Raw genomic sequence first — 25939 nt, 5'->3', positions numbered from 1 at the left:
TCTGATGCGTGTGTGTAAGGGGAGGCCAGGGCTCGCGTTTCCGCAGCCCTGCTTATGCAGCTGCTATGCTCCCCTTCCCTTCCCTTCCCTTCCCTTCCCGGGCGTCCATTCTGGTCTCGCCACGACCTCTCCCTCTGATAGCACAGCACTTTGTGGGTCCACGTGGTAAACTGGATACGGGAACTCATCTGGCTACAACAACTCACCCTCAAAATGGTGGTGTCGGTCGTTTGTCTTCATTCCTGTCATTTCCTTAATCTGGTTTGTCACTTAGTCATACGAACATCTGCTGGCACAACGGGAGGTGCTGTACGGATGGGAACTGGTGGCAAGCACAGGAAATGACACGACCATTGCAAGCTTGCTGTTGAACTGTTGGCTAAATATTTATCTGTGACGAGAAATACCTTTTAACCTTGTAGTCATTCATAAAAGTATTGAGGAAAAAGCTGAGCCAAGGTACTCTCACTATTATGTCAAATTATTCCGGGATTTTAGGCAAATAATACCTACTTTCAGTGACAAATTAAAAACCTATTGAGCATTAGAAATAGGATATTAAGGGTTTAACTTATAAGCTTCCAGAAGGCTGTTTTTAAGAACTTTTTTCCTTCATTTGCCCACTTTGCCTCATCCCTTCCTAAAAAAACCAAAAACCCTCAACAAACTGGAATGAGGAGAGAAAAAAAAGTTTGTGAGGATACTTAGTAGATGTTTTAAATTCACTTATTTAAAATTCTGATTACTTTTTTATATCAGATCTTTTTTGTTGTGTAAAATGGCAAAGGTGAGTTCTGAAATGCAATGTGGTGTTGATGCCTTTAATGATGTAGTGAAACCATGAGTTCTCAAAGAGGGTAAGTTTTGTATTTAAAATTCTGTATTGGGAATTGGAGAAAAAAAAATTATTAGATATAAATGTGTTCCTGTCTTGGATGTCTGGTGATTTTTTTTCTCCTCTCCTGCTTATCTCCATTCTAATCTTGTTTTACTCAGTTACAGTTTCTGGCTGATGAATAGTAGCACACTGTATGCATCTGTATCGTGGTACATGTTTTTTTTCACCTCTTGTGTACTAAAACCCTGCCTTAGGAATTACTGTAACTCTTACACTGGAAATAACAGCCTTTCAGTCTTTTCTTAGAAAAGAAAAAAAAGAATGGAGTGAGATTTTCAGCTGTGTTTACATTTTTAGGTTTGTGTAAAGATGGACAGAATCACAGATGTCTGATTTTCAGAAAAAGTTGAAAATCTGTGAATGGAAAATAGTATCTGTAGAAGTAATTAGAGACTGTTACTTTTGTTAATTATAGGAAGCATGTTCTTACCTGTATTTGTTTTATTTTTTTGTTTGATAAAAATAGAGGAGAAATGAAAGAATGAGAATGTATACATCACGTGACATTACAGAAACGTGCTTTGATTGCACAGGAGCTATTAGAATAAGAGACTTAGAATAAAAGCCTCTGAGGTAGTATGTTACTAAATACAATACTTATGGATATTGTCATATTAACACAAACTAAATTCATAATGCTGCCTTCAAGGCTTGTCCAACCTGAGAGTGGGCCAAAGCTCCCCCCTTTGAAATTAAAACAGATGCTTTTATATTGATCAACTTTTCTATTTAAAGCTAGAGGAAGTAAACCACAAAAAAACGCACCCAAAAGTCAGTCAGACAGGAATACCATCACTGACCCCAAACTTGCAAATATAATCATTGCTGGAGAGCTCTGTAACAGTATATGACAAAGTAAATGCACTGAGTTACTTGTCACAGGTCAGTCTTGCATAACTGTGCTTACATCAGTAATCAGTTTGATTCCTGCAAATAGCTTCTTACTAAGTGTTTTCTGGGAAGGGGGGGGGGGGGGGGGGAGCGTTCTTAAGCAAAATAAAGGCAATTTGACTGAAAAGTGCCATTAGGCATGTGATGGGGGAAAATACAAATAGTCACTTGAAACTGATAGTAGAAAGTTAACAATTCAGTTGAACGAGCGGAGCCTGCCAACACAGTAATTAAACCATTGAGCTGCTGGCTTTGTATTAGTTGAACTTTTCAAGTCATCTACCAGCACTGACCAACCACGAGGCAATAAAAGCAGTCTGCAGTGTTGGATTTGTGTAGCAGTTCTATTTACAGTCGTGTTCTAAAATTAATATTCTTATGGGGAGAAGTGTTTTGCAAAAATATTTTGAATTAGAAAAGTTAATGGTGATGTGTGAAAGTTGACTGATTTCAATTTTAAGTTTGTGCCCTTGGGAGAAAGGGAAATACGTATACTTCAGCTGCAGCCTACTTTCAACTCTACTTCTACTTGCAGTTTGTAGTTTTGTTTATATCTTAGGATCCTGTTAGAAGATGGCTAGATTTTTTTTCACCATATTTAGGTTTTATGGTTGCTATATTAGCATTTTGTATTTTCAGTAGTAAACTACAAAGCTTTTGTACTCAGCAAGTTTCAGGCTGCATAAACAGCTTATGATAAGACCAAAAGGTCCCATAGCTGATGCTATGGTATATGCTATGCTATGTAGTTGATGCATGTTAGTTTTTTTTCTCTAGTGCGATAGTCCATCCTCAAAAAATCTTTAAATGTATTTTTATAATATTATTTATTATTGTGTGTATATATATATTACATGTATATAAATGCTTCTGTTCATGTTAGCTTCTATGACTTCCGCTGAAAAATTTTTTTTTCCTCTAATGTTTTTTTTTTCTGAGCAACGGGTTCATTCTTCCTTGACCCGTCTTTGTATCTTACTCAGTTATTTAATAACAAGCGATGAAGAACTGTATGTTGTTAACTGAAGCAACTGTAAAAATTACAAGTGAATTGTTTCACATTCTTATTTTGTTCAGTTTTGTCATGATCCAAACAGGCAGTTCCTGTTGGCAACGGGGCCGCCTCACAAAATGCTGTCTAATAAATGTCCTTCAAGAACATGGGTAAGAAACTTCAAATACTAGTCACGAGGGGGTGTGTTTATTTGCTGATTTGAATATAGTCTGTTGCATCATTCCTGTTCTGAGAATGAAATGTAAATAGAAGAGTATTATCTCAAATTAACCACAGACTAATTCAATTAGCAAAATAAATTGAGGCAGAGTAGGAGATGAGCTTTGAAGAACTTGAGTCCTCAGAGGAGAGATTTATTCCTCTGACTGACATCTGTCAGTAATCACTATCTCTGAGCATCAGTGGCTTTCTGATCATGGACTTGTTGGTTAGCTGTTCTCTAACACACCTCATGTAGTGGTTCTTCTGACTGTTGAGACTCCTTTTCATTTTTCTGCTCCTAATCTTGATACTTCAGTGACTGTGTGTTGGTATTCTGAATATCCACAGAAGGGAACCATTTTCTTCATGTGTTGTTCTGTTTTTCCCTGAGGGACTGACCTTTAGAATGGTTATTATGCATGACCCAGGTGAAAATTTAGAATTGACATCTTTCTGCCTCAACATTATTTTCTATTTGTAGTAGATGTACATTTGTTTTACTTTTTTTTTTTTAATTGTTCCCAGTGTCAAAAGGATTTTGGTATTGCTATTTGGATGACTTTTTTTTTTTTTTTTTTTTTTAAAAAAAAAGGTAATCTCAGACCAGTCTGTGCTGTCCTTTATGTATTGCTACACGTTAAGATGACTCTGAATCTTGAAAAGACTGTCTGTCCTGTCAGAAATGTTTGTTGGTCTCCCCCCATTTTGGAGGCTGCTTGAACACCTCATGGTTTGCACAGGATTCAAACATAATCAGTCCAGCAGAGCATTTGTTTGCATTTTTTTCTAAATTATTTTAAAGTGCTTTTTGTTGTTGTTCAGATCATTTATGTAGTGTTTTACTTTTATTCTCATCATCCAGTTTGGGAGAAAATAATCAGTTAATCCCACCACATCCAGATTTCTGTAGATCTCTCTTCTTTCTCTGGCTGCCCACAGAGAAATTAGTTTAAAAGAAGAAACTGTTCAAGTGCTCCCCTCCCCAAAAGTGTGACTTTCTCCCTTCTATCAAATCTTTAAATGCTTTGATTTCTGGTTTGAAGATTAAGTGTAAACTTCATAAGTTTCATAGAAGAAGCAATTAAATATGACAACCATTCTGAATATTGTGAGATTTATTAGGAAAATCTGTTGGGCCAGACCCAAGGCTTATGTACTTCAGTATCTTGTTTCTGTATTCAGGAAAAAGAGATTTGCCAGCAGCTCCGTTTTAGGTCAGTGCTACGAATGCAATTGCAGGCAAGACCAGTTCTTGCTAGATTTTGTATAAACAGAGAAAAAAGGTGGTCCTTGTTTTGTAGGACTTTTAATAGGGATGGAAAATCTACTATTTTAAGTTGTTCAGGCTTTCACTACACAATTAAAAATAATAATGCTAAATACTTTATATGGATATGAAAATACTGCTGCTGTCATCATATTCCTGATAGGATCTTTCTTGGTGTGCTTTGAATTCAGCCTTTTTTCTATCTTATAGGAGTCTTACAATATCTGTTTATGGAACATGAGGTTGTTCTCACTGTGCTTTTGCCTTGTTATATTATTTTGGTAACATTTGTCTCTACTGAAAAACGTTGCAATTTCTTAAACTTGGCATAATAGTGTTTTCATACCTTATCTCAGTAACTCTTCTCTGAACTTCTAGTTTTGTAGTTATCCTTTTGGACAGAGTAAGAAGTATTTCAGAGAAGACAGACATAAAGAAAAATAGGTGTCTCTTTTGGCTTTCTGTTGGCTGAGAGAATGGCATTTGATTTTAAAAACAAACAAACAAAACCCCAAACCAAAACCAAACTGATTTTGATAAAAGCTTCATTTCTGTCCTCCTGAAATGACAAATCTAAATTAGAATGCTCTGTCATGAAAAGAATATTTTAAAGTAAGTTTTTTCTCATTGATGCTTATTAGTTTACATTTGGTATTGGTTTTAATTTGCCTTTGGTTATCTGTTTCATTTAGCTTATTCACATTTATATAATTCCTGTCTGGTTTTCATGAATGTAAACAATTTGTCATTTACTCATTTGCCTACCCTATCTTATACTCTCTGCTCCCACTCGCTTTTTTCTGCCAACCAAACTACCACTTCTAATACTGTTTTTGTAGAACTTGAATCTGCCATGTATAGTGGTACTACTGCAGTTGCCTCCTCCAGATGCCTGAAACATCTCTTCCAGAAAAGCTGGACCTTGGCAGCTTAATGTGCTGCTTTTTTTTTTTTTTCCCAAGGTTTAGTTCATTTATGATACGATGTCATAAAGGTATGTGATATGGGAGTGCTAGAAGGAGACTGAAAAAGAGTTCAGGCCAAAATTATGGAAAAGTAACAATTCTTGTATCGTGGTGAATAGACTTGGGTGTTCTAGTGGGGCTGTTCCTCTAAAAGAGAAGTGCCAGCCTTTGATAAGTTTTTGTGGAAGGTTACATCATTTTATTCAAATACGTACAGCTGTGTATGCGTAGAAAATATTCAGTACAATCTGAGCTCTCAAAGAATTAAAAAGCCCTGAAGATGCTTTCCACAGTGATGCTGCAGGACTGACCTATTCTGTCAGCAAAAATGCAAAAGCTGTCAATTTGGTCTCAGGTAGGTTTTAACAGGTACTTCTAAGTGTTTACTTAAAACAGAGTTGTTACACATCTCTTGATCAAGCAAAGAGCTAGGATGAACGTACAATGGCAAAAAATGGCAAATTAACTTGAAGAAAAATCTTACAGTACAATTGTGCTTAAGTGGGTCATAACTAATAGTAGTAACTAATGATCAACATTAAATACAGTTAGCGTTGCAGCTGCTAAGGTTCAGTTTCTCTATGCTTCAAGACTTCATAGTGGTAGAACTCTGTTGTTTAGAAGTGGGTAACAACTTTAAAAATGTTTTTGAATCATCAGGTCCAATTTTCTCTGAGGTGTTACAATCTTAAGATAGAAACGTGAAGATTAATTAGCTATTTATTTGGCGAAGAGCATATGTCACGCAAGGCTGGATTGCAAGCTAATGGGGGTTTCGCGTTTCCAGTTAACAGGCAGTAATGCTGCTGCGGCTTTTAAAAATCCTTCTGTGGTGTCAGGAGTTAGAGCTGCTTTCTGATTCATTATCCTCTGAGGGTGGATGGGATGCTTTCAATTTAAGGCGTGCATTTGGCTTTTTGTCGTCTGCTGTTGCTTGACACGAACCGAGGCGTTAGGGCTGTAGGCTTTATCTTGGTTACTAACCGAGCTACTCCCTTCTGGTTTGGGGCGGGTCACTACTCGCCTCCCAGAACCGCTTGAGGGTGAAGGTGTCGCCTCACAAAACTGCTTTTACAACCCAAGAAAACGTGCCTTAACCTCAGCCGTCAACAGGAGCGCGGGCAGCGTGCAGCAGCTGCGAAATAATCCTGAGCGAACACCCCGCTAACCGCCTTCCTCAGCTTTGCCCGGATCCGCGTTTCCTCACCGGAGACACTGGGGCCGCGCTCCCGGCACCGCCCACGGCCTGGCAGTGTTTACAAACACGCGTCACCGGCGAGCGGAGCTCTGCTCCGCCCGCATCCCCGGGCGGCGCGGCCGGCGGCACACCCCCCGGCCTCCGCGCCGGGCCGCGCTGCGCTCCCCCCGCCGGGAGGGCGCCGCCGCCGCCATGAGCCGTTGGGGGCGCGGGGCACGCTGGGTAGAAGGGCGGGAAGCGCGCGGCGGCGGCGGCGGGCTGAGGGGAGCGCGGGTTTCCTCTCAGGCGCGGCGGCCGTAAGCCGCCCCGCTCCTCCGGTAACGCTCGCGGACCCGGCGAGCGGCTGGGTGGCTTTGACTTGCACAGCACTGATGTCCCTTCTCCGCGAGGGCAGCAGTCGGCTAACAAGGGACTGGTCGAGGTTTAAAGAGCTGTTTTCGCCCTCCTCCCCATCCCTGCTCCAAAAAAAAAAAAGCGTGTTCGTCGGGATGCCTTGGGCGTTTTTAAAGAGTATTACGCTTTCCAGTCTTTATTACTTAAAGAGATCTGAAAGACATCCGTAAAGGAAAAAAGCCTGTAAAAATGACTTTTGAGGTATAGCTCTTTATTTTCTCCTATTAATTTTAAAATAACTTCAGGAACTGGCTGGGTGTGTAGCTAGGGAGCTTCACACCATCCCGATCATTCGCTACTTTTAATATTTTGCAGTAATTACATGATGCTTTTATAACACCTTCCCCTTGACCAAAATGCGTTTGTGAGAAAATGACTAAATCGCAGCACGAGTCCTACCTACCAGCTTCTACACGCCATCGTTAAATTTAAGCATGTAAAGAGCTTCCGTATGGTTATTGGGATTACTTAAAAATGTGATTGTATATGGCAGCGGTTTTGAGGCTGTGTGTCAGAGGAAGTTGTTACTGCTTACAAGGCGCTTCTCACCTAGTAAATACAAAAAAAGTGTGCTTGTCAGGTACGGGGATATTAATATGCGAAATCTTAATTCGGTTGTGCAGGTTTTGGTATTTGAAGTGCTTATCTTGTTAAATCGCATATGAATGCTATTGAGAAGCGGTTTTGCAGATTACCTTTGTAGGGTTTTGTTTAACAAAAATCAAATCTTGCTGGAAGCTTGTGACGCTTCGTATAATAAAAAGATTATGGATAGCTCCTAATGGCTTTTAAAAGCTGTTTAATGCTGGTTGTGTCAAAGCAAGCAATTAGGGTCACTTAATCTACTTGATTATTTATCACGTTCCTCTAGCAGTATTCCATGCTTTTGGATGTGTGAAAATATGCATCCTGAGAAGGCTGCTTCACCACTTCATAGCCTTCAGTACAGAGCATATATATCTAATATGAAAACCAAAGGAAAAACTCGATTATGTGACAGTTTATTAGCCCCAAGCACAAGCAGACCATAAATGAACACCATTGTGTTGCTATAGCATGAGCTTCAAGAGAAAGAATGCATCTAAAAATATGTAGTCGTTTAAAGGAAGTTTGGTCAAATAAAATAGTATTAATGGATTAGACCTTACATAGGACTTATAAATTTCTGTTTAACTTAGGTCAGATTGTTTTAAGGTTAGGTGATGCAGATAAGGTCTGCTGATTCTTAATTTCTGTGATGCAATCAAGTGCTGTTGCATAATTCAATGTGGACTGGGTAACATTGGGCTACTTGGCTTGAAGGGCCAGAAGCGGAGCAGTGCAGTGAGCACTTTGAGACCTTGTTTAGTGTCAGTGGCAATTGCAGCAAGTTGGTGCCTCGGATTAAATTTTGGTCAGCAACTTGCAGCCCTAGTTCTGTCTTGAAGAGTTAAGGTGAACGCAAAGCAGGCAGAGAAAAAGAATGTCTTTTGCTTGCACTCAACTGGCAGGGAAAAAAATGTGTGGAACAGTAAGTATCTGCTGTGCAGCTCCAACATCAGGACCAGCTTATGTTCAAGGAGTGGATTTCTGGGGAACCCAGACACCCAGAACAGCATTGGAGAATTAAGTGTAAGCATGAGTTGTTCCACCACATCTTAGCTGCTGTTTCCTGCTTTATAGAACAGAGAACAGAACTGCAAGCGAGCAGGTTGGAATGACCTGTAACTGTGCAATTTTGTATGCTCTCAAAGAAAGTGACTAAATCTGCACCAATTTAGAAAAACATGGGCAGAAAGATCTCAGCTGTCCTCTTAAAATGAATATAGCTTCTGACAATGGAATTTGTTGTTTGCTCTACAGTGTTGGTAATACAAAAGTAAACAGACTTTCTGCTGGTGTTCAGTCACTTTTTATAGAGTAGCATACTGATGACTGGACATTTGAAAAGTAATGTCAGTGTATATTACAAAACTCCGTTCAGCATCCTACGTCAATAGCTGTGTGCTCTATGCTGTTCCATTATGAAAAGAACAGGAAGGAATATAAGCTTTGTGAACTTCATACTGGATGTTATTAATAAATGAATACAAATTAACAAAGTTGTGATTCACATAATGCCTTTAACTTTTGCAAACTGAGCAATCCTAAGAGTGGTGGAAAGTGCTGCTGGCCTGATGGGAATTCACCTGGCTGCTCTCCCAATCAGCCTGTTTTCTCTCCCTCTGCGGGTGTGGGGGTGTGTTAGGAGATGGAAATCCATTGGTAATTTTCAGCCGGCATACCCCTCAGGATCCCTAACCAATTGTTAGCAAAGCAGGCACAACATTTCAATAGTTGCAGCAGAGCCAAAGGATAAAAAAAAGCTGAGAATCAGGGAGTCATAACTGGCTCTCTGATGCTCCACATTTTCTATGCCAAACATATGTTGGTATAGAAGAAAGTCTGATTCTAAATACCAAAGTGTGGGCAAGATTTAACTGAAGTTTTCTGTAAAAGAAACCAAAGCTCTAAACTGTTGCTATATTTTACTGCATCTAGATATGCATATGTAGTCATATAAGTGGATTTAACCAGTATGGAATTGTGTTGTAGCTGCTTATAACAAGTGCTGATACAATCCCAAGGGTAAGAATAAGGTTTGCTGTAACTTTGCAGGTAGCAGGCACTGTGTTCTATTCCTAAGCATACAGAAGATATTTCTACACTTAAAGATCTGTTGACTCAAATGTGCAAAAACAGAAGTTTGAATTTCAAATTTACTACTAGATGTTTGTTAGCAAGTTGATTTATTTTGTCCGGAGCATAAAAACTTCTTTAAAGATTATTTTCAATTCCTGCAGAACATGTGTGTACCACTGAAGAAAGTATTTAAATGTCTTCTGAATTAATAACAGTGAACTTCAGTACTGTAAAAAAGCCCAAATAAACAAGAAAAACTGCCTTCTAAGCAAAAAGTGCTTGAAAATACAGTAAGGCTAGCTGGGCTGCTGCAATGAAGTGTTTGCACTGTTTATATTCGTGTATAGACATAAATATGTTTTAGGACTCTTCTCACGGTTTATAGACAAATGTGTTTCTTAATTGTTTACTTCTCAATTCTGACAGATTGCCTGGTCCTTGTAACTGTTAAGAGATGAGCACGTAAATATTTCTAGATTTTGGTCTGGTAAAACATTCCCATTGCAGATGCTACCTTTGACAATCCAAGTACAATTAATGTCATCTTTGCGGTAGCCTGTAATATTTTAAAGTCAAAACCACGGATGTGGGTGCTTGATCTGTTTTTCCCATGCTATTACCTGTGACATTTTCTCTCCCGTGTAGTGTCACCCTCGGGGAGGAGCGACAGGCAGCTACAGCAGTGGGCTCTCCAGCTCTGTTTTGCCTGGTCAGATTGCTTGCTTACATTTTTGTGCCCTAGTTCCTATGAGAAAACTAGGACTAAGCCGAGGGAGGTGTGAGCACAAATACACATACTGACTTACCTGAAACTTTTAAATTTAAAGCACTGCACTTGTTTTACAGGGATGTTACAAAACTCCGAGACTGGGCGTTGCCTGTAGTTTTAACCTACCCCTTTAAAGGCCATCAGATGTGTACGATGCGTGTATCAAACCTTCCCCCTCCTCCCCCGTGGTCTGTTGGGGCTAAACTTGAGGAGTTACAAACTACTCTCCAGCTGCCAGCCCGCCCCTCTAGCAGTGTTTGGGTACTTATTTTATTCTTGACTATTCCCCCCCCCCTTAGTGCTGTTTCCGAAAGCATTGCTAGCGGAGGGCACGCGTGGTGCACTATCTGCCGGGTGAAAAACACGTAGGTGGGCTGCGGGCGGTGCCGGCGGCCTCGCTCAGGGGCCCAGCGGGGGGGCTGCCCCCCGGCCCGGCGGGGCCGCGAGGAGCGGGCGGCTGCGGCCCGGCCTCTTGCAGGTGCTAGAGCCCCGGGGCCCCGCCGCCGCCGCCCCAGCCCCGGCGAGGGAAGGGGCGACAGGCAGGAAGATGGCAGGCAGGCCAGCCCCGCCGGCCTGAGCGAGCACGCTCCGCGCCGCCCTGCCCTGCCTTGCCTCCCCTCCCGGCCGGCCGGGGAGGGGCTGCCCCGCCGCTCCCTCGGGCCGCCAGCGCCGCGGCAGGGGCCGGGGCTCGGCGCAGCCCCTCTGCCGGCGCCGCTGCCTCCGCCTCGGGGGAGAACGGCCGCTCCGCTCCCCGGCGTGGGTCTGCTCCGTGTTTTCCGGGCCTTCCCCGTGTTCTCGGGCCCCGACACTCGAACGTGCTGCGCGGCGCTGGCCTCGGCGCCGCTCGCCATTGGCCGCGCCGCCATAGCCCCATGGGCGTGCGGGCCGCGCATTGGCCCGGCGCCGCCGTCCATCAGGCAGCGGCGGACTGCGTCAGGTTCGGTTGAGCGGCGTCCCCTTCCCTGCCTGTGTCTGGCGGCGGCTGCGGCTGCGGGGCCGGTGCGGGCGGAGGGGCGCAGCGGAGGGCGGCCCGCTCCCTCGCTCGCTAAGATGGCGGCGGCGGCGGCGGCGGCCGTGGCGCGGCTGGAGGGCCGGGAGTTCGAGTACCTCATGAAGAAGCGCTCGGTGACCATCGGCCGCAACTCGTCGCAGGGCTCGGTGGACGTGAGCATGGGCCACTCCAGCTTCATCTCCCGGCGCCACCTGGAGATCTTCACCGCTGCTCCCCCGCCGCCGCCACCGGCCGGCGCGGACGGGCCGCCGCCTCCGCCTCAGGGGGACCCGGCAGCTGCCACCGGCGGCGGCGGAGGGGACTTCTACCTGCGCTGCCTCGGCAAGAACGGCGTCTTCGTGGACGGCGTGTTCCAGAGGCGGGGGGCACCGCCGCTGCAGCTGCCCCGAGTGTGAGTACAGCGGGGGGCCGGGCCTGCCGTCCTCCCCCGTCACACCGGGGCCCGCCGGGCCGGCCCGGGCTCGGGCCCGGGCCCGCCCGGCGGCGCCTCGCCGCGCCGGGCTGCCCCGCGCTCCGGGGGAGAACTGGCTGCCGCGGCGGGGGTGGTGCCGCTGCTCGTCCGCGCCGGTCGTCCCCGTCGCCGTTTGGCTGGCACATGGTGCGTGACAGGCGGGGAGCCGACCCCGTCCTGGCGACACACGCGAGCGGTGCCCTAGGCCTCCTTCCCCGGCAGCCCTTCTGCCCGCCGCCCGGCACCACCCGGGCACCGGCGCCCTCCTCCTGCTGCCCTCGGATGTGTCCCGCCGGCACGTCCACCTCCCACTCCGGTCCCTTCGGCAGCCGGTGGTACACAGGTGGGAAGCGTGAGACCCCGGCAACGCCGAGGCCGGCGGTTGACAAATGGTCACCCTTCTCCTGTGCCGTGTCTTGCACGTAGCAGTAGCTGTTGTGAGTTTGGGAACAAATCAGTCTGCAGCAGTGCTTGGAGGTATTGTAATTAACAAATAGAATTGGATACGTCCCTGAGTACTGTTTATGTGCTTCAAAGGAAACCAGTCAAGTGGTTATCCACATATCTGGGATTTCTGAATTCAAGATCAGTGCTGAGTAAATCTTGTAACACCCTCGGTGCTTCTGCAGAATGTAGGGGGATTGTTTTCCGCGTGTGATTTTGTGGTAGTTTCTGCCTCTTTGCCTAATCGTAACGTTTATTTTTATGGGTAAACTGAATCATCCACGTGAAATAGCTCTGCTAGTCTTAGTGTTTTAAAATGAGTTTCCTTACATGACAGCAAACGTATTAAGAGTTTTTAAATGGTAACACATTCCTTTACCATTACCAAACATTAACTGTCTGCAAAATAATTTTCTAGGGGAGTATGTGAGGCCTACCTACTATGCTTAAGGATACCTTGAACTGTAAATAAGTAACCTATGTTTTGAGGAGTTGCATGTAGGAAAAGTGAAAGTGTTTTGGTTTAGTGTATTTTAGCTGTCTTGACTAAGAAATACCTAAAAGGGTACGAGTGTTTCACCTTTATAAAACACATGCCATTAGTGACACAGTCTTGATGCCGTACAAGTTTTTAAACTATGCTTAGGACATTGATGGTGTATATTTTCAGCTTTGACATCTTAGTTTCCCGACCTGGTTCCTCTGTGAAAATCAAAATTGTCTTACCTTTCTGCTTTCTAGGAAATGCTCATTCTGAAAGGGTTTAACAGTGCCAGTATGCGTAGAGTTGTATAATCATGAATACAGTTGGAGGACTTGTTTGACCTTTAACTGTAACTTCTATATTTGCTTTCTCCTTTTTTAATATTAACAATAATTTAGCATGTGGCTAATCTGTATTTTAATCTAATGCATTTATGAAATTATATATAAAGTAATTTTTTTCTTTGTAAACAGAGTTTAGTATAATACACTAATTGCAAGCAAGTCATTGTGCGTTATGTATGTTGATTGCAAACAGTCTAGAATTAGTTCGAGTAATTTAGTCAGTAGCATTCTGTTAAACGCTTAAGACTTCAGGAAGGGAAAAAAAAGTACTGCTTCTTCATACTGTCCATGTAATTATTGACTTGTAATCTATTTTAGTTCTTTCTATCAGCGTCACTTTTTAAGTGGAAAGAAAATTGTGAAGGATTTTTTGTGTGTCACTTTTTTATTGAACAATGATGAAAACTTCTGTGCAGTTAAAATTTCTTCACGAGTGTATGTGGGTGGTGTTACAGAAACTAGCACTTGCTTGAAACTGAGTGTGTTCAGTGATTAAACCGTTTCTTAGACTGCATACTAGTAGCCTTCAGTTTCAAGATCTGTAAGCTGGTTGAAGTAGTTATCTCCTGGTTACAAAATGTAGGTGTGATCAAGTCCATCAAGTCTTGTAAATAAAAGGTGGTGTACCTTCAGTCCTGGCTCGAAACAATGGAGCGGTGTGGACACTGGGTGAACTAAGATTTCTTCAGTCAACTGGCATAGGGGTGAGTTTTATCTCGAAGGGCAGGCAAAATCTACAGGGTCATAGTTAGATTGGTGATTAAGATCAAATGCTGCTTTGTTGCTTTTTAAAAAAATGCTTATAAAAGGAAAGTCTTACTGGAGTTGTGTAGGGAAATAGTAGTCTCATTATTTGCAAAGCTTTTTTTTTTTTTTAATTTTTCTTTAAACATGGGAGTCTTCAGGCAAATTCAAAGCAGACGTTATCTCCTTACAGCACGTCATTACTGTTGATTACTGATGACTAATATTGTTTGTAGCAGTGTTCCTGAGTTTCATTGTAGATTTAACTGGTCACACTGAAGATGATCTCCTGGATTTTAAGAGTCAAACTTAGTTCAGTATAATGTAAACATTAACAGTTGAAACATGATTGGAAAGAAACTAGTTTTGGTGCGAGTTCAAGATTGATGATTGCTAACCTCCAGCTCAAGTAATCACCAGATCTGTTTTTGTTATTGTTTAATACTACTGTGTTGCCAGTAATATGCTTTGCCTATGACTACAGAATCATATCAAATTTTAATGGCAGGTGAAGTTTAACAAAATCAGGGTGGCCTGTTCCTTCTGTTTGTTTTTAAGTGATCTTGGAAACCAAGAATGGAGGGCCCATCTCTGTTTTGTCTGATTAATAGTGACTTACACATGACTCCCAAGTACAATGTGCTACAAACGTGAAATGTCTTATTTAATTGTCATTAGTAATTGTATGTAGTTCCAGTGTCCTTGGCCTTTTTTTTATTTTTATTTCAGCACAGTGTTTAAATATAATTGCATTAATAATGTTACCAAACTTCCTGTTTTGGGAAGGGAAAAACAGAAATACACCTTTGTAGTCTCCTGCAAAACACACATTTTTAACATCTGGGGAAATTAAATTATTAATGTTAGAGTATACTTTTACCTGTAACAAAGGCATCTTTCTTTTTACAGATACAAATGCTATGAAACACAGAATTACTGTGCATTAAAATGACTGTTCTGGTTGCTATTTTTAATGCTTCCCTAGAAGACTCGCTCACAATTCAAATGTTTAAATTATTGAGCAGGAGGTAATAGCAGTGGGAAGCGTGTTTTTGTTTTTCTGATTCTTGACAGACTCACATACGTACTTGTGTATATACAAACTAGCTGTCATCTTGTTAGAGGAATAAAATGGGGGCTGGGGGGGGAATAGCAATTTTTTTTGTTCATGTCCAGCAAGTAGCTCTCCTGTCAATGTCATAACACAGAGAGGCATGGGATGAAAGAAGTTTGAGAGTCTCCTGGTAAATACATGCAAATCAAAGCAGTTTAGTTAGTCTTTTACAACTACCTTTAAGATGCTTGGACTGTCACTCTCCCATTCATAAAGTTCATGGTTTTTAAATTGGTTTCATTTGATGCTTGTCGAATTTCCCCAGACTTAAGTGAAAGCATTGTTAGGCTATATTGCTAGGTAAATAATAAAATTAATATTTGACTCTTGAGGTACTTGGCTTGAAAAATACCTTTTGTGCTGGACACAGCAGCAGTTGTTGACAGAGCTCTTGTATACAGCTTTTGGAGAGGCAGGATTCCAGACAGATGTAACAGATACAGCTGGAAAAAGCAGACTGACTTCTCACTACAACTTAGCTCTGAAGAAGTTTTTTTGTTTCGTTTTTTATTTTGGGCTTTCTTGGATGTGCTTTGTGTATTAGCATTTGCATTCACGAAGATCCTGACGTCTTGGGCTTGACTATTCCGAGACAATGTCTTGTTCGTTTTGATAGAACCATATATTTTGTATTTTAGTAATTAGTTTTGGTTTTGTGGAAGTAGATTTGTGAATCGGAAACAAGATACCATTAACATAAGAACAGCATTTCTAAGTCAGAGCAAAGATGCATCTAGTCCGTTACCTGCCTCCAGGAGTAGTCAGTAGCAGATGCCTAGGGAGGAGCATAAAAATGCGTAAAGGCAAATGGTTGCATTTCCCTTGTTTTTTCTTTTGGATCCCAAAATAAGAGTTGATTTCTTTTTGAGTTAAAAATATCTACTGTTTGCATTTTTTTCTCTCATTTAAAAAATAGTGTTGGTTTTTTTTTTCTTTTGAATCCCTGTAAACCTCTTGTATCCAGAACATCCTTGGGCAGTGAGTTCCGCAAAGTAATTGGAGCCCATGTTGGGAAAAATACCTCTTTTTGCTGAGTTTTTTGAACTTGCATCAAACAAAATTACTAGGTGTCAACTTAAGTTAGCTCTTCTATAATAAGAGACAGTAAATAATTTTCCCATTCTGTCATTCATTTTGTAGACTTCTTTACTAAGTATGGGAGCTCTTACAGTAAACCACGTCGAGTACGTTCTTAGTTTAACATCTACTAACTAATTCCAAGTCAAGCCTATATGGCTGCAAACTAAGAATTTATTTGTTTGTGTTCTCGTGCTTTTCCTTCTAGTATACAGAGGGCTGAATCAATGTTTTTAGTTTGGTCTTGTGGTTTGGCTCTACAAAGTGGGGTTATTACTACATTTTAAGTAGTAGAAGCTTTTCTGCCAATCAAAGCCAGTAGATCCTGAACAAGGATCAAGTATGTCTATTTGCTAAGTAAATTCTTTTTGGAAAAGTTTATTGTGTTCAGCGTTAACCTGAGGAGGAAATGGCACAACAGATTGTGGAGAACCTCTAATCTGTCAGTGCACTTTTTTCCTATCATTGCAGTTACTTAAATGACATGCAAAGTTGTGATTGCTGTATGAGTTACAGCGGTGGCTGCACGCCTGCTCAGTGAAAATTTCTCACTGGAAGGAACTGAGGTTTGTCTTAGCAGTTGGGGTGAACGGATCATAAGATCTCCTTAGGTAGCATTACTTGCTAGCTTAGGAAGAATGTTCTTTGCTTGGTTTTGGCTTATGGCTTATGTTTTAAAGATTTTATTTATGAACATAAGTGCTAGATACTTTTAAGAAATCAAACAAAACACTTTTTTCAAGGAATATATTTGTAAGTACAGATTAATACCTTGAGCCAGGTTGGCACCAGCTTTTTCCCTTTCTTCACAACACTTTTGATAGATACAGTTGCTCATAAGGAAGACAGCTGGCTGAAACGTTTTTGAGACCTTGTGATTGATTTGTGTTCAGAGGAGTATTTTGGAGTTCCATGCTAGTTCTGTTAAAACTGTGAATTACTTACAAATTATCTCTAAACATAAAACGAAAAAACGTTGGACTTGGCTGTGACTTATGAATCAGACTCCAGAAACTTTTATTTACTTTCTTTAGCAGATGCTGTGTCCCATGCCATGATGACTAATAAGGTTAACTGGGCTATGTTTATAGGTGGTTTTTTTGGCTACTTTAAAGTAGAATTTGCGAATGTCAAGCTCAATAGCAGTAGTGTTCTCACATAAGCAGATCTGATTGAAAAGGAACGTGGGAGGAAGAAGGTAGAGCGCATACTATTTGAAATGAAAATAGATGAGCATGAAGTTTCTATAGTCATAATTTGTGTTGCAGTTGTTTCTGTCATCTCATTTTTTTCATATTTCCCTCTCAGTTGCACACACCTTATGAGTGAATTGTTTTTTGTTACTGAAACAGCATTGCAAGTTGTCATACACCAATCAGGTAATTGAGGTAAAGCTTAAACAGTTTTATATTTGGATTAATTTACACTTGCCTTGCTTTTTCTATTGGTATGATTGATATTTGTATGAAACTTCCTTACCCAATTCTACAATTTTACTGATCTTACAAATGTTTTTACATCTGTAGTTAGCTATAGAAGTAAGTACATTCTTTGTATAGTTATATGAAATAATATAAACTGGGAAATCATCTTAAAAACTGATGGTTTCTTTATTATCTTTTTAAGTTCCCATTCTATGACAGAAGCAAGATTAGTGTTGGTTTGGTTTAAAGGTGTAAAGTCAGTATTAAAACTGTCTCTTTCATGAATCTGTAGTTGAAAGAAAGTTTTGAGATTCTTACCTTCAGCTATAATAATAATAATAAGGTAAGAGATAGGTAAATTAAATCATTCTTTGCTTTGCATTGATTAAATCAAAATACAATACTGATCTTTGGTTTTGAAATGCATTATATTTGAGTAGAAAGAGACAACTTTTATCAGATAAGTGTAAGTTAAATTAATAAAGAAAATAAGTTAATCTCTCACCCTTGCTTTTAAAAATAAATGTGTAGGATTAATTTGTTTGTAATTAGGAAATGACATTGTCTTGTAAATATTAGTCCTTCATGAAGGTAGATGTGTTTTAGAGAATAATTCTGCTGCTGTTGGTTTTGGTCTGGTTTTCAGTTGTTTTGTGTTTGTTTGGGTTTGTTGTTTTTTTTGGGTTTTTTTTGAGCATGTGTAATTCTCATGCACAAAGCAAAAGATTTTCTCACAGTCATGCCTAAGCTATTCAAAATAAGATGATTGTGCATCTTATTTACTGTATTTTTCAGTAAATACAGCAGTGCCTTCAAGACCCCTCAAGTCCTATTAACTTACATAAAATTATGTAAAACACTGGGAAAAAATACAGTTTCAAAGAAAATTACAAATTTGTCATGTGGTAGTGTGAGACCATCTCTTTTGCAGCCTGTAAGGAGTTTCCACAACAGTCTTGTGTTTACTAATAAGCTGATGTCTTTCATGGAACTTCATACTGAAATATTAGGAAGGTGGTGGTTTTATCTACTGTCTTGCTTGTTTTCATGATAAAAAGTTGATGTGTAGTGACATTTGTTTCCTGCGACTTCCTGCCTTTAAGGAGTTTTGTGACCTAGATAAAGCAGTCAGAGGGGAGGAACCATATTTATTCTGCAGCTATTCCACATTGGATGGCATAGAAAATAAACATTACATTCTTCACTGATTTTATCAGTACTGTTTTGTCACTGAAGGGTGCTGAGGCTTTAGCAAGTTACTTGAAGAACTAGTGCAAATCTCTGTCATTTTGTAATACATCATTTTTTATAGGTCTAAAGAAGGTCTATACATGATTGGAGTCTTTGTTTCTTTGTATTTGTTTGCATGATTCTGCTGCAGCTACTGCATGTGCTTCTGTGCTGTCCTGTCCCTTTCATTAGTACTGCTAATCATAAACTTTTACAAAGCATCATCTTCATGTATGCTGTAAAGTTGAGTATTTGTGGGAGTAAAATTTTCAATATTCAGAATTTCAGAATGGCTTAATGAATATTTATATGAACACATCACCTTTCTGTTTGTCCATGTGCACTGAATAAAATGAAAAACATGAGCAGATTGACAAACAGTTATGTCCGTGCTAAATTAAACATTGCTGTTGACTTCAGCAAGACAAGTGGATAAAGATACATATGGAATTGAGCATTTGTAGAATCAGAGCTGTAAAGCAAAAAAGCCAGAGACATGTCATTATCATAGCTTTATGAAGCGTAACAAAATTAGTAGAAAGTTGACTGGAATTAATTTTAATTTTGTGTTAATTTAAGGTTTTACATTAAGAATTATGGAAGGGACCTCCAGCCAAACCCTTGCTGAAAGCAGAAATGACTTCAACATTAGATTGGGCTGCTGAGTACCTTGTCCATTTGAATTCTGAGTATCTCCAGGAGTGGAGATAACTATAAAACGCTTCATGTAACTACGACCCCATACTGAAAAAAATACCTGCATTTTCAATAGCAGAATTTTGGGAGTACACAGACTGGTTAGCATAATGTGCAGCTTAGCGCTAATCATGAAAAAAATACTCGATCACTACTTGATACTGTTGTTGGTGACCTGAAGTAAATGCAATTGCTGATAAATATTTACAGATGATAGCAAAGTTGGTAAATATTGTCTTTTCAAATAATGAGGACAAAAAATTGACTTGGTCAATTGATCTTAAAAAAAAAAAAAAGGCATCTCAAAAGGTATGCAGGCCAGATCTACAGGGTAGGAAACTGTTCTGAAAAATAGTCGTATTTTTGACTCGTAGTGCATTTGAAAGTCATGACTGTAGAGAAATCATTAGATGCCTGTCCTGAGATAATGTATCAAAGCAGAGTGATATGATGATTGTGTGGAAATAGGGGAGCTGTATGAGGGAGTACTGAGAGGTGCTGGAACTTCATGTGGTTCTGGAATCAAACTTTGTGTTAAAGAATCTTGCAAAACTGCAAGGATTTAAGGGGATGATTGCTAAAAGGAATTGAAGGCTGGAGGAAATCCCGAATAGCGAGGGACTTAAGGAGTTCAGTATGTTTGGCTTATCAAAAAGGAGTGCAAGATGGCTGGGTTGGTGTATATACACTTTTATGGGGATGAATTAGAGTACTGAAAGGCTTGCTAATGGATCACACACAGGTATAAAAACCCAGAGGCTGTAAACTGAACTCTCAAGATTTGAAGTAAGCGCATATTTTTAGCAGTGTTGGAACAGCTTACAAAGAAGAATGGTGGTATCTCTATTTCACCATTTTCTGCTGATCAAAAATAGTTACCTTCTTGGAAAAGGTGCTTTAAAGAAAAAAATAAGCCTTGCTGTAGTGAGACCTGGTGATTAGGTGCAGTATAGGTATGGTTGAATGAAATTTCATGGCTTGGGGCTAGAAGAGGTACAAGTAGGTGAAGCTTCTTAGCTGTTCAGCCTTTACTTCCTCTGGAAGTCCTTTTTTAATAATCTCCCATTGGGTTATAGCAAGAGACTTTTTTATTATGTGTTTTAAGGAGGAGTCGGTACTTGGCTTGGTTTATAATTAAAATTGCTTCTAAAGCATCAAACTTGTAGTTGGGCATTTATTTATTTACACTTGCCAGCAGTGTTCTTGCATGCAAATGATTTTGATGCTGTTGTTCATTATCATCTTAGTCTTCGTACTGGAGCATGCTGTAACGTTTCAAAGATAATTTTTGTAGAATATACAGTGATTCTTCAAAAATTCTTGTTCTTCAAATAAATCTTGGATATAGCTAATGAGGTATAAGCCTCTTAGGTCTTGTGTTGATAAAAAGTCAGGTTAGCATGTAATAGAAAAAGCGTTTACACCTCGTACCGAAATTATTCAGGTCTAAATCACTTAAAGAAATGAAGATGAATGTGTAGTTTTGGTTCAGAGATTATATGGATGAACTAATGTGTTGATCGAAGTTGCTTTTAAATTGTGATTTTTCACTGACATGTTGTAGTATGGGAGCAGATAATTTACTTACCCTTTTCCTTCTTTTTTCCTTTTTTTCTTCTTTTTTTTCTGTCACAGCTGGGAAAAAATTAGTTTTAACTTCCATTGAAGCATCAATTTCCTCGAAAGAGTATACCTGAAATGTTAGTGTCCTTAGCACAGCATACGTTACATTGTTTTACTACATGTAAGGTAAAAGTCTGATTTATTTATGAAGATACGAACACATAATTTTCTGGGTTTTTTTGTTTGTTTGTTTTGATGTGTTGGTTTGTTTTTTTTTTTTTAAGACTGGAATACGTGAAAAATTTGATTTATCACTTTGTATTGTCCTGTGGACATACTTGGGGTGTTCTAGGCAGCACATAAGCAGACAAAGCATATATGTGCAGTTTATTTACTTCAGTAGTAGGCAGGCTTGTTGGTTACAGTATCAGTGCAGTAAACACATGAGGAATGCAGTTGGAAAGTATAAATGATGGAAGCGGACTCTTAAAGAAAAGAGTTTCCCTCCTTAGGTGATACTGCTATATTCTGGCCTTTCTAGATAGGTGAAGAAGGCCTGTGTAGCAATGAGGGGAGACAGAGACTTAAATACAATTAAAAAGAGTAAGGCTTAGACGAGAGAAGGGCGAATGTACTTGTGCAAAATTCTGTGTGGGGATAAGTTTAAATTTGAACCAGAACAAGCTGATTATTTAAGCAACCAAAAAACTGTAAGAGTAATTGTAAAGAGGATGATTTTAGCATCATGCCACGTACAGATTAGAAAAACGGAAGAGGAGAATTCAGTTACTACATGGGAAAGATGAAGACATAGGCCAATGTGTTTTGCTTTAGGATATGGAGAGGATATTAGCGGGGTTTGTAGTTGTTATGTGAGGAGAAATGAAAGGGTTTTCTGCGAGGCGTGAAAAAAGATTGGAAAAAGTTGAAGATCATCTCAAGTTTAAGAGCTGAGACTGAGAAGTAGTACAACTGTTATCCTTACAGAATGCAAGGAGGCTCTGACTTTGATATTTAATTTGGGAAATGTGATGCAGAAGAATCTGGGGCCTCACTTTTTGGAAGCATAGGCTGTGCTTTCATGAGCATCCGAGCTAATCTAGTGTTTCACTGCTGCTAAAATGGAGCATGGGAGGGGAAGGTCTTGTTTTCTGCAGTGTTCCCAACTGCAGGTTTTGCTGGCCTTGAAGTTCATCAGATGTTCCATAAGCTGCTGATCTCTGCTTTTTTGCTATTTTTGGGTGGTTTTCTGTTGCATTGAAGTGGCTCACAGAGAGGTCTGGCAAGCAGTGGAGTTGGCATGAAGTATGCAGTGGGCCTGCACAGACTTTCAGCAGCAGTCAGCTTGCTGTGTTTTGTGGAATCATACATTAAGGAATTGCAGTTACAAGAGCCATTATGCTCTATGAAATAAAAATGGAAAGGAAAAGAAAGATCCAAAACAGTAGAAGAGAAGACCAAAAAAAAATTTTGATGTATTAAAAAAGCATTTGCAATGTAATATAAAAAAGTTTAAATCCTAAAAGTTCTTGAGACAGCATGCTTTTTGATAAAGGGGTATGCTAAGTACTTGTTTTAAGTTCAAAAATAGTGAATCTAAGTAGATTGGATGCTGAGATGACTCAGTTGTATCATACCTTTGGTTAATATGTGCTTCCTGGCCCTTTTTTTTAATCTCTGCATAAATGTGAATACATAGAGAAAACCACTAGAGAAAAAGGGCTACAAGTTCCTTGGCTGTGAATCATCTTGTAGCAGAGGACAGTATTAATGTATGGTCTTTGTTCCATATACTAAATCATCCCATCTCCTGCTTAAAGGTAGACTTTGCTCCATAGGTCATTAGTCCAGTTGGTGGTTTAGGTATATTGTAGACTAGGGAATTCACAAGCCCTAGGGAAAATTGAACATTAAGGATATAGTGGAGGTAGATGGCCCTTTTAAAAAATTTTATATGTTGTTTTTGTTTGTAGTCATGTTGTCACCCCCCCACCCCACCCCCGCAAGATGCCCTTTTATCTCGGAAAACAGACTTCTCTAACTGTAAGACAGGTGACTGACTAGAGTTTGTGCAGCATTCTATCATCTGCCTGAAAGAAGAAATTATTTTGAAGAAAATTGTAAAAACCTTTCTGTTTTTTACATGTCCTTTATTGCAGGGGCTGCGTATATCTGTAATATTTTTTTAGGAAATATGTAAATCTCCTGAAGTTGACTATGCAGGTAGATCAGATATGATTTGGATTTCCTATGTTGTCTTTTGAGAGCCTCTGCTTGATAGGATGCAGAAACATCTCCAAAAAAAAAAAAAAAAGTTGTCACTTGAGAGAGAGCTTTTTCTTTCCCTTCTTATAGCAAAACTAGACTGCCATTTAAGGCAAATGTGTTAGTAGTCAATAAATAAGTTTAGTTGATCCAGCCTTCCAAAACTACTTAGGCAGCAGGCTTGAAAGTAGCTGTGCATTTGCTCCCTTTTCTGATTTAACTGACTTCTCACTGTCACTCTGAGATATCCCTCAGAGGGGATGAGGTGAAGTGTTTAAGAAAAACAATCATTTGGAGGAGGAGCACATTGTAACAAAAAGTGTCCTTCATTTCCAGTGCAGTATTCAGTGGACTTGGATGCTGACAAAAGTTAGTAGGAGTGAATTACATAAATTATCATCAATCAAAATCCTGTTTATAACTTCCACAGGTGTAAGCATTAAATAATGTATTGAGCAAAGATGTGTTAAAGGAAGCAAATTATTTCCTTTCCTTACACGTGTGAATATTCTAGGTGTGGCTGGGTTAGGTTCAGATAAGATTTCTACTAGGCATTCTGCCTGATCTGGCTTGCATGGTCATTGGTTGAGACACTTGTTTTGGGGTAACCAACTGAAGCACTTCGGTGTGTATGTTTGGAGATCTGACCCAGGATATTCTTTCATCGGGTATAGGGGGTTGATGACTTTGGTCCTTTCTGCTCTTTCATCTTGCTAAATGTATTTGCTTTTTAGTAGCATTAGGGGCTGCAAGCCAAACAATGAACTGTTACGCTGTTCAAATGACATGAAAACATTGCTTTGAAGAGCATGCAATCTATTCTTAAGTAAGTATATTAGAATTACTAGATTGGGTAATAAAATTCCCATAGAATGATGACATTCATCCTCATGCAGTCCTACTTCCAACGATACTATCAAGAGTTAGAGTACAGCCTTTTTCCTGGCAGCACTCTTGTAGCTACATCACTGAGTTGAAGAGTAAATGCAGCAGTTTAAGGTGGTTACCCTGTGCTATGAATGTGAGTTCTGAAATGAATGCAGAACTGAATTCTGAGTTTAGGGTGGGCTCCACAGTTTGTGGTTGATTATAGTATTATTCATTCAGCTTTCTAAGTATTGATAATCGCTACAAACATTCTGGACCTGAAAACCACAGTGTGTATGTCAGTTGAAATGTTCGGATGACAGGCTCATTTAGCAACACAGGAAAGAGATGCAATAGGTAAAAACCACAGTAGAACTTCAGTTTGTTTATCCTCTTGAATTGAAATTTAAGCCTTTGTTTTTAAAACCTTTTCCTGGTATTGGTCTGTCCATAAAGCTGAGAAATGCAACTAGTCTGTATTATCAGCAAATTCCAGAACCGTTTAACAGTGCTCAAATGCCTTGTGAACCCTGGCAAGACAAAATAACCTTCTGGTACAAAACTGTATGTATCATTTCTTGCCTGTTTCATTACTTAGTTCTTGACTAGCTGCATCCCTTCTCTTTTTTCTTTCCTCTTGAAGGACTGACGACTGGCCTCTGAGGAGTGCTGTTGTTTGAGCACAATCACATAGTGACTGCAGAAGTTCTTGTGAGCTGATTGAACTGTACAAGTTCTTCTGAGTGGTTAAGTGGGGGAATGGGGTGAGATGGAGGTAACAGAGAGCAGCAAGGCGACAACAAAACAGGCTTTTCTGGAAGTGCTTAATTTTTACTTGTCCTCTTTGCTTGAATATCCAATTCTAGGAATGTCCAGGCTTTCTGTAACAAAACTTTCTTCATTATAACTGACATTCTCCCAGAATTCTGTTAGAACTTTTAAAAATTTTGATTTTCTGAGCTGCTTTCTGTTTTGAAGCTTTTTCTGTGGGCTAAGGTGCTGTTTTCTAATACAGTAATTTTTTCCTTAACTGCATCATAGGATATAGGGAATATTACCTGTTTCAGATCGAAAACTTTGCCACTAATTAAATTTTGAAGAAACTTGTCCAAAGATGAAATGGGAAGCCTCATTCACAGTTGGGAGAAGAATTCAGATTCTTCACCTGTCTCTGTTTTAAAGATGCAAGTTAAATTCTGAAAGCAATTTGTGATCAAGATTTTAAATTTCCTTCATGAATTTTGGCCTGTTGTGGATAGTTTTTACTGTCTACTGCAGTACAGGCAGCCAGAGCAATCATCTGCAAGCGCTCCCTAGTACACAAATGTTTACTTTTCTGTCAGTAGTGAAATAACCCTGCTTGTTTTATGGTGTGGTTATTCTGAGGTTGGAAGATTGTTGAGCCTGGAAGAGATCACTAACCCCAGCTTGCTACTTAGCTATAAATAAGTTTGGTCTGCTCTGGGCTAGTAAGTACCCAAGATTCTTATGTGAGGTTATTCACTATTATCTAAGGTTATCAGCAAAATGGGTGTTTTTAAGCTTTTAAAGAAAAAAAGCATGCAAACCATGCCAAAAAAAAAAAAAAAGAAAAGGGCGAGAAAGAATAAAAGAAGCATGTGAATGTAAATAATTCAGCACTCAGTCAGAAGGATAAAATAAAATTCTATGAAAGTTTTAAGGTTGGGGTTAGTGTTTTATTTTGGAATAGTAGTAGCTGAAGAAAACATTACTCATATTTGTGTATGCATGTTCTTTGTGTTAGCTGGAACATAGCTGAGAAGTGTGCCATAAAATAATTGAACTTCATCTGAAAAGTTTAAAAGCATGGTTATATAAAATCCAAAATAACCATAATGTAAGAGAGTATGATTTTCTCTACTTGGGGAAATAACAGGATAGTGGACGGGGAGCAGAGACTGAGGAAGGTGTTTCTGAGGAATCGAATTCAGTAGTTTAATCAGAA

General features: G+C 40.0%; 1 protein-coding gene across 1 annotated transcript in view; it reads left to right on the top strand.

Annotated features, from left to right (window-relative positions):
* Window positions 1-10727: 10727 nt before the first annotated feature.
* FOXK2 (forkhead box K2) overlaps window positions 10728-25939 on the top strand; it is a 49111-nt gene continuing 33899 nt past the window's right edge. Inside the window, exon 1 of the mRNA XM_069798928.1 lies at window positions 10728-11661. Coding sequence (XP_069655029.1) covers window positions 11309-11661 — 353 coding nt within the window. The 5' untranslated portion in view covers window positions 10728-11308. The remainder of the gene's footprint in view (window positions 11662-25939) is intronic.

The sequence above is a fragment of the Haliaeetus albicilla genome, chromosome 12 (assembly GCF_947461875.1).
Source record: "Haliaeetus albicilla chromosome 12, bHalAlb1.1, whole genome shotgun sequence".
Lineage (NCBI taxonomy): Eukaryota > Metazoa > Chordata > Aves > Accipitriformes > Accipitridae > Haliaeetus > Haliaeetus albicilla.
The sequence above is the reverse complement of the archived record's forward strand: the minus strand, read 5'-3'. Positions and strand labels throughout refer to the sequence as shown.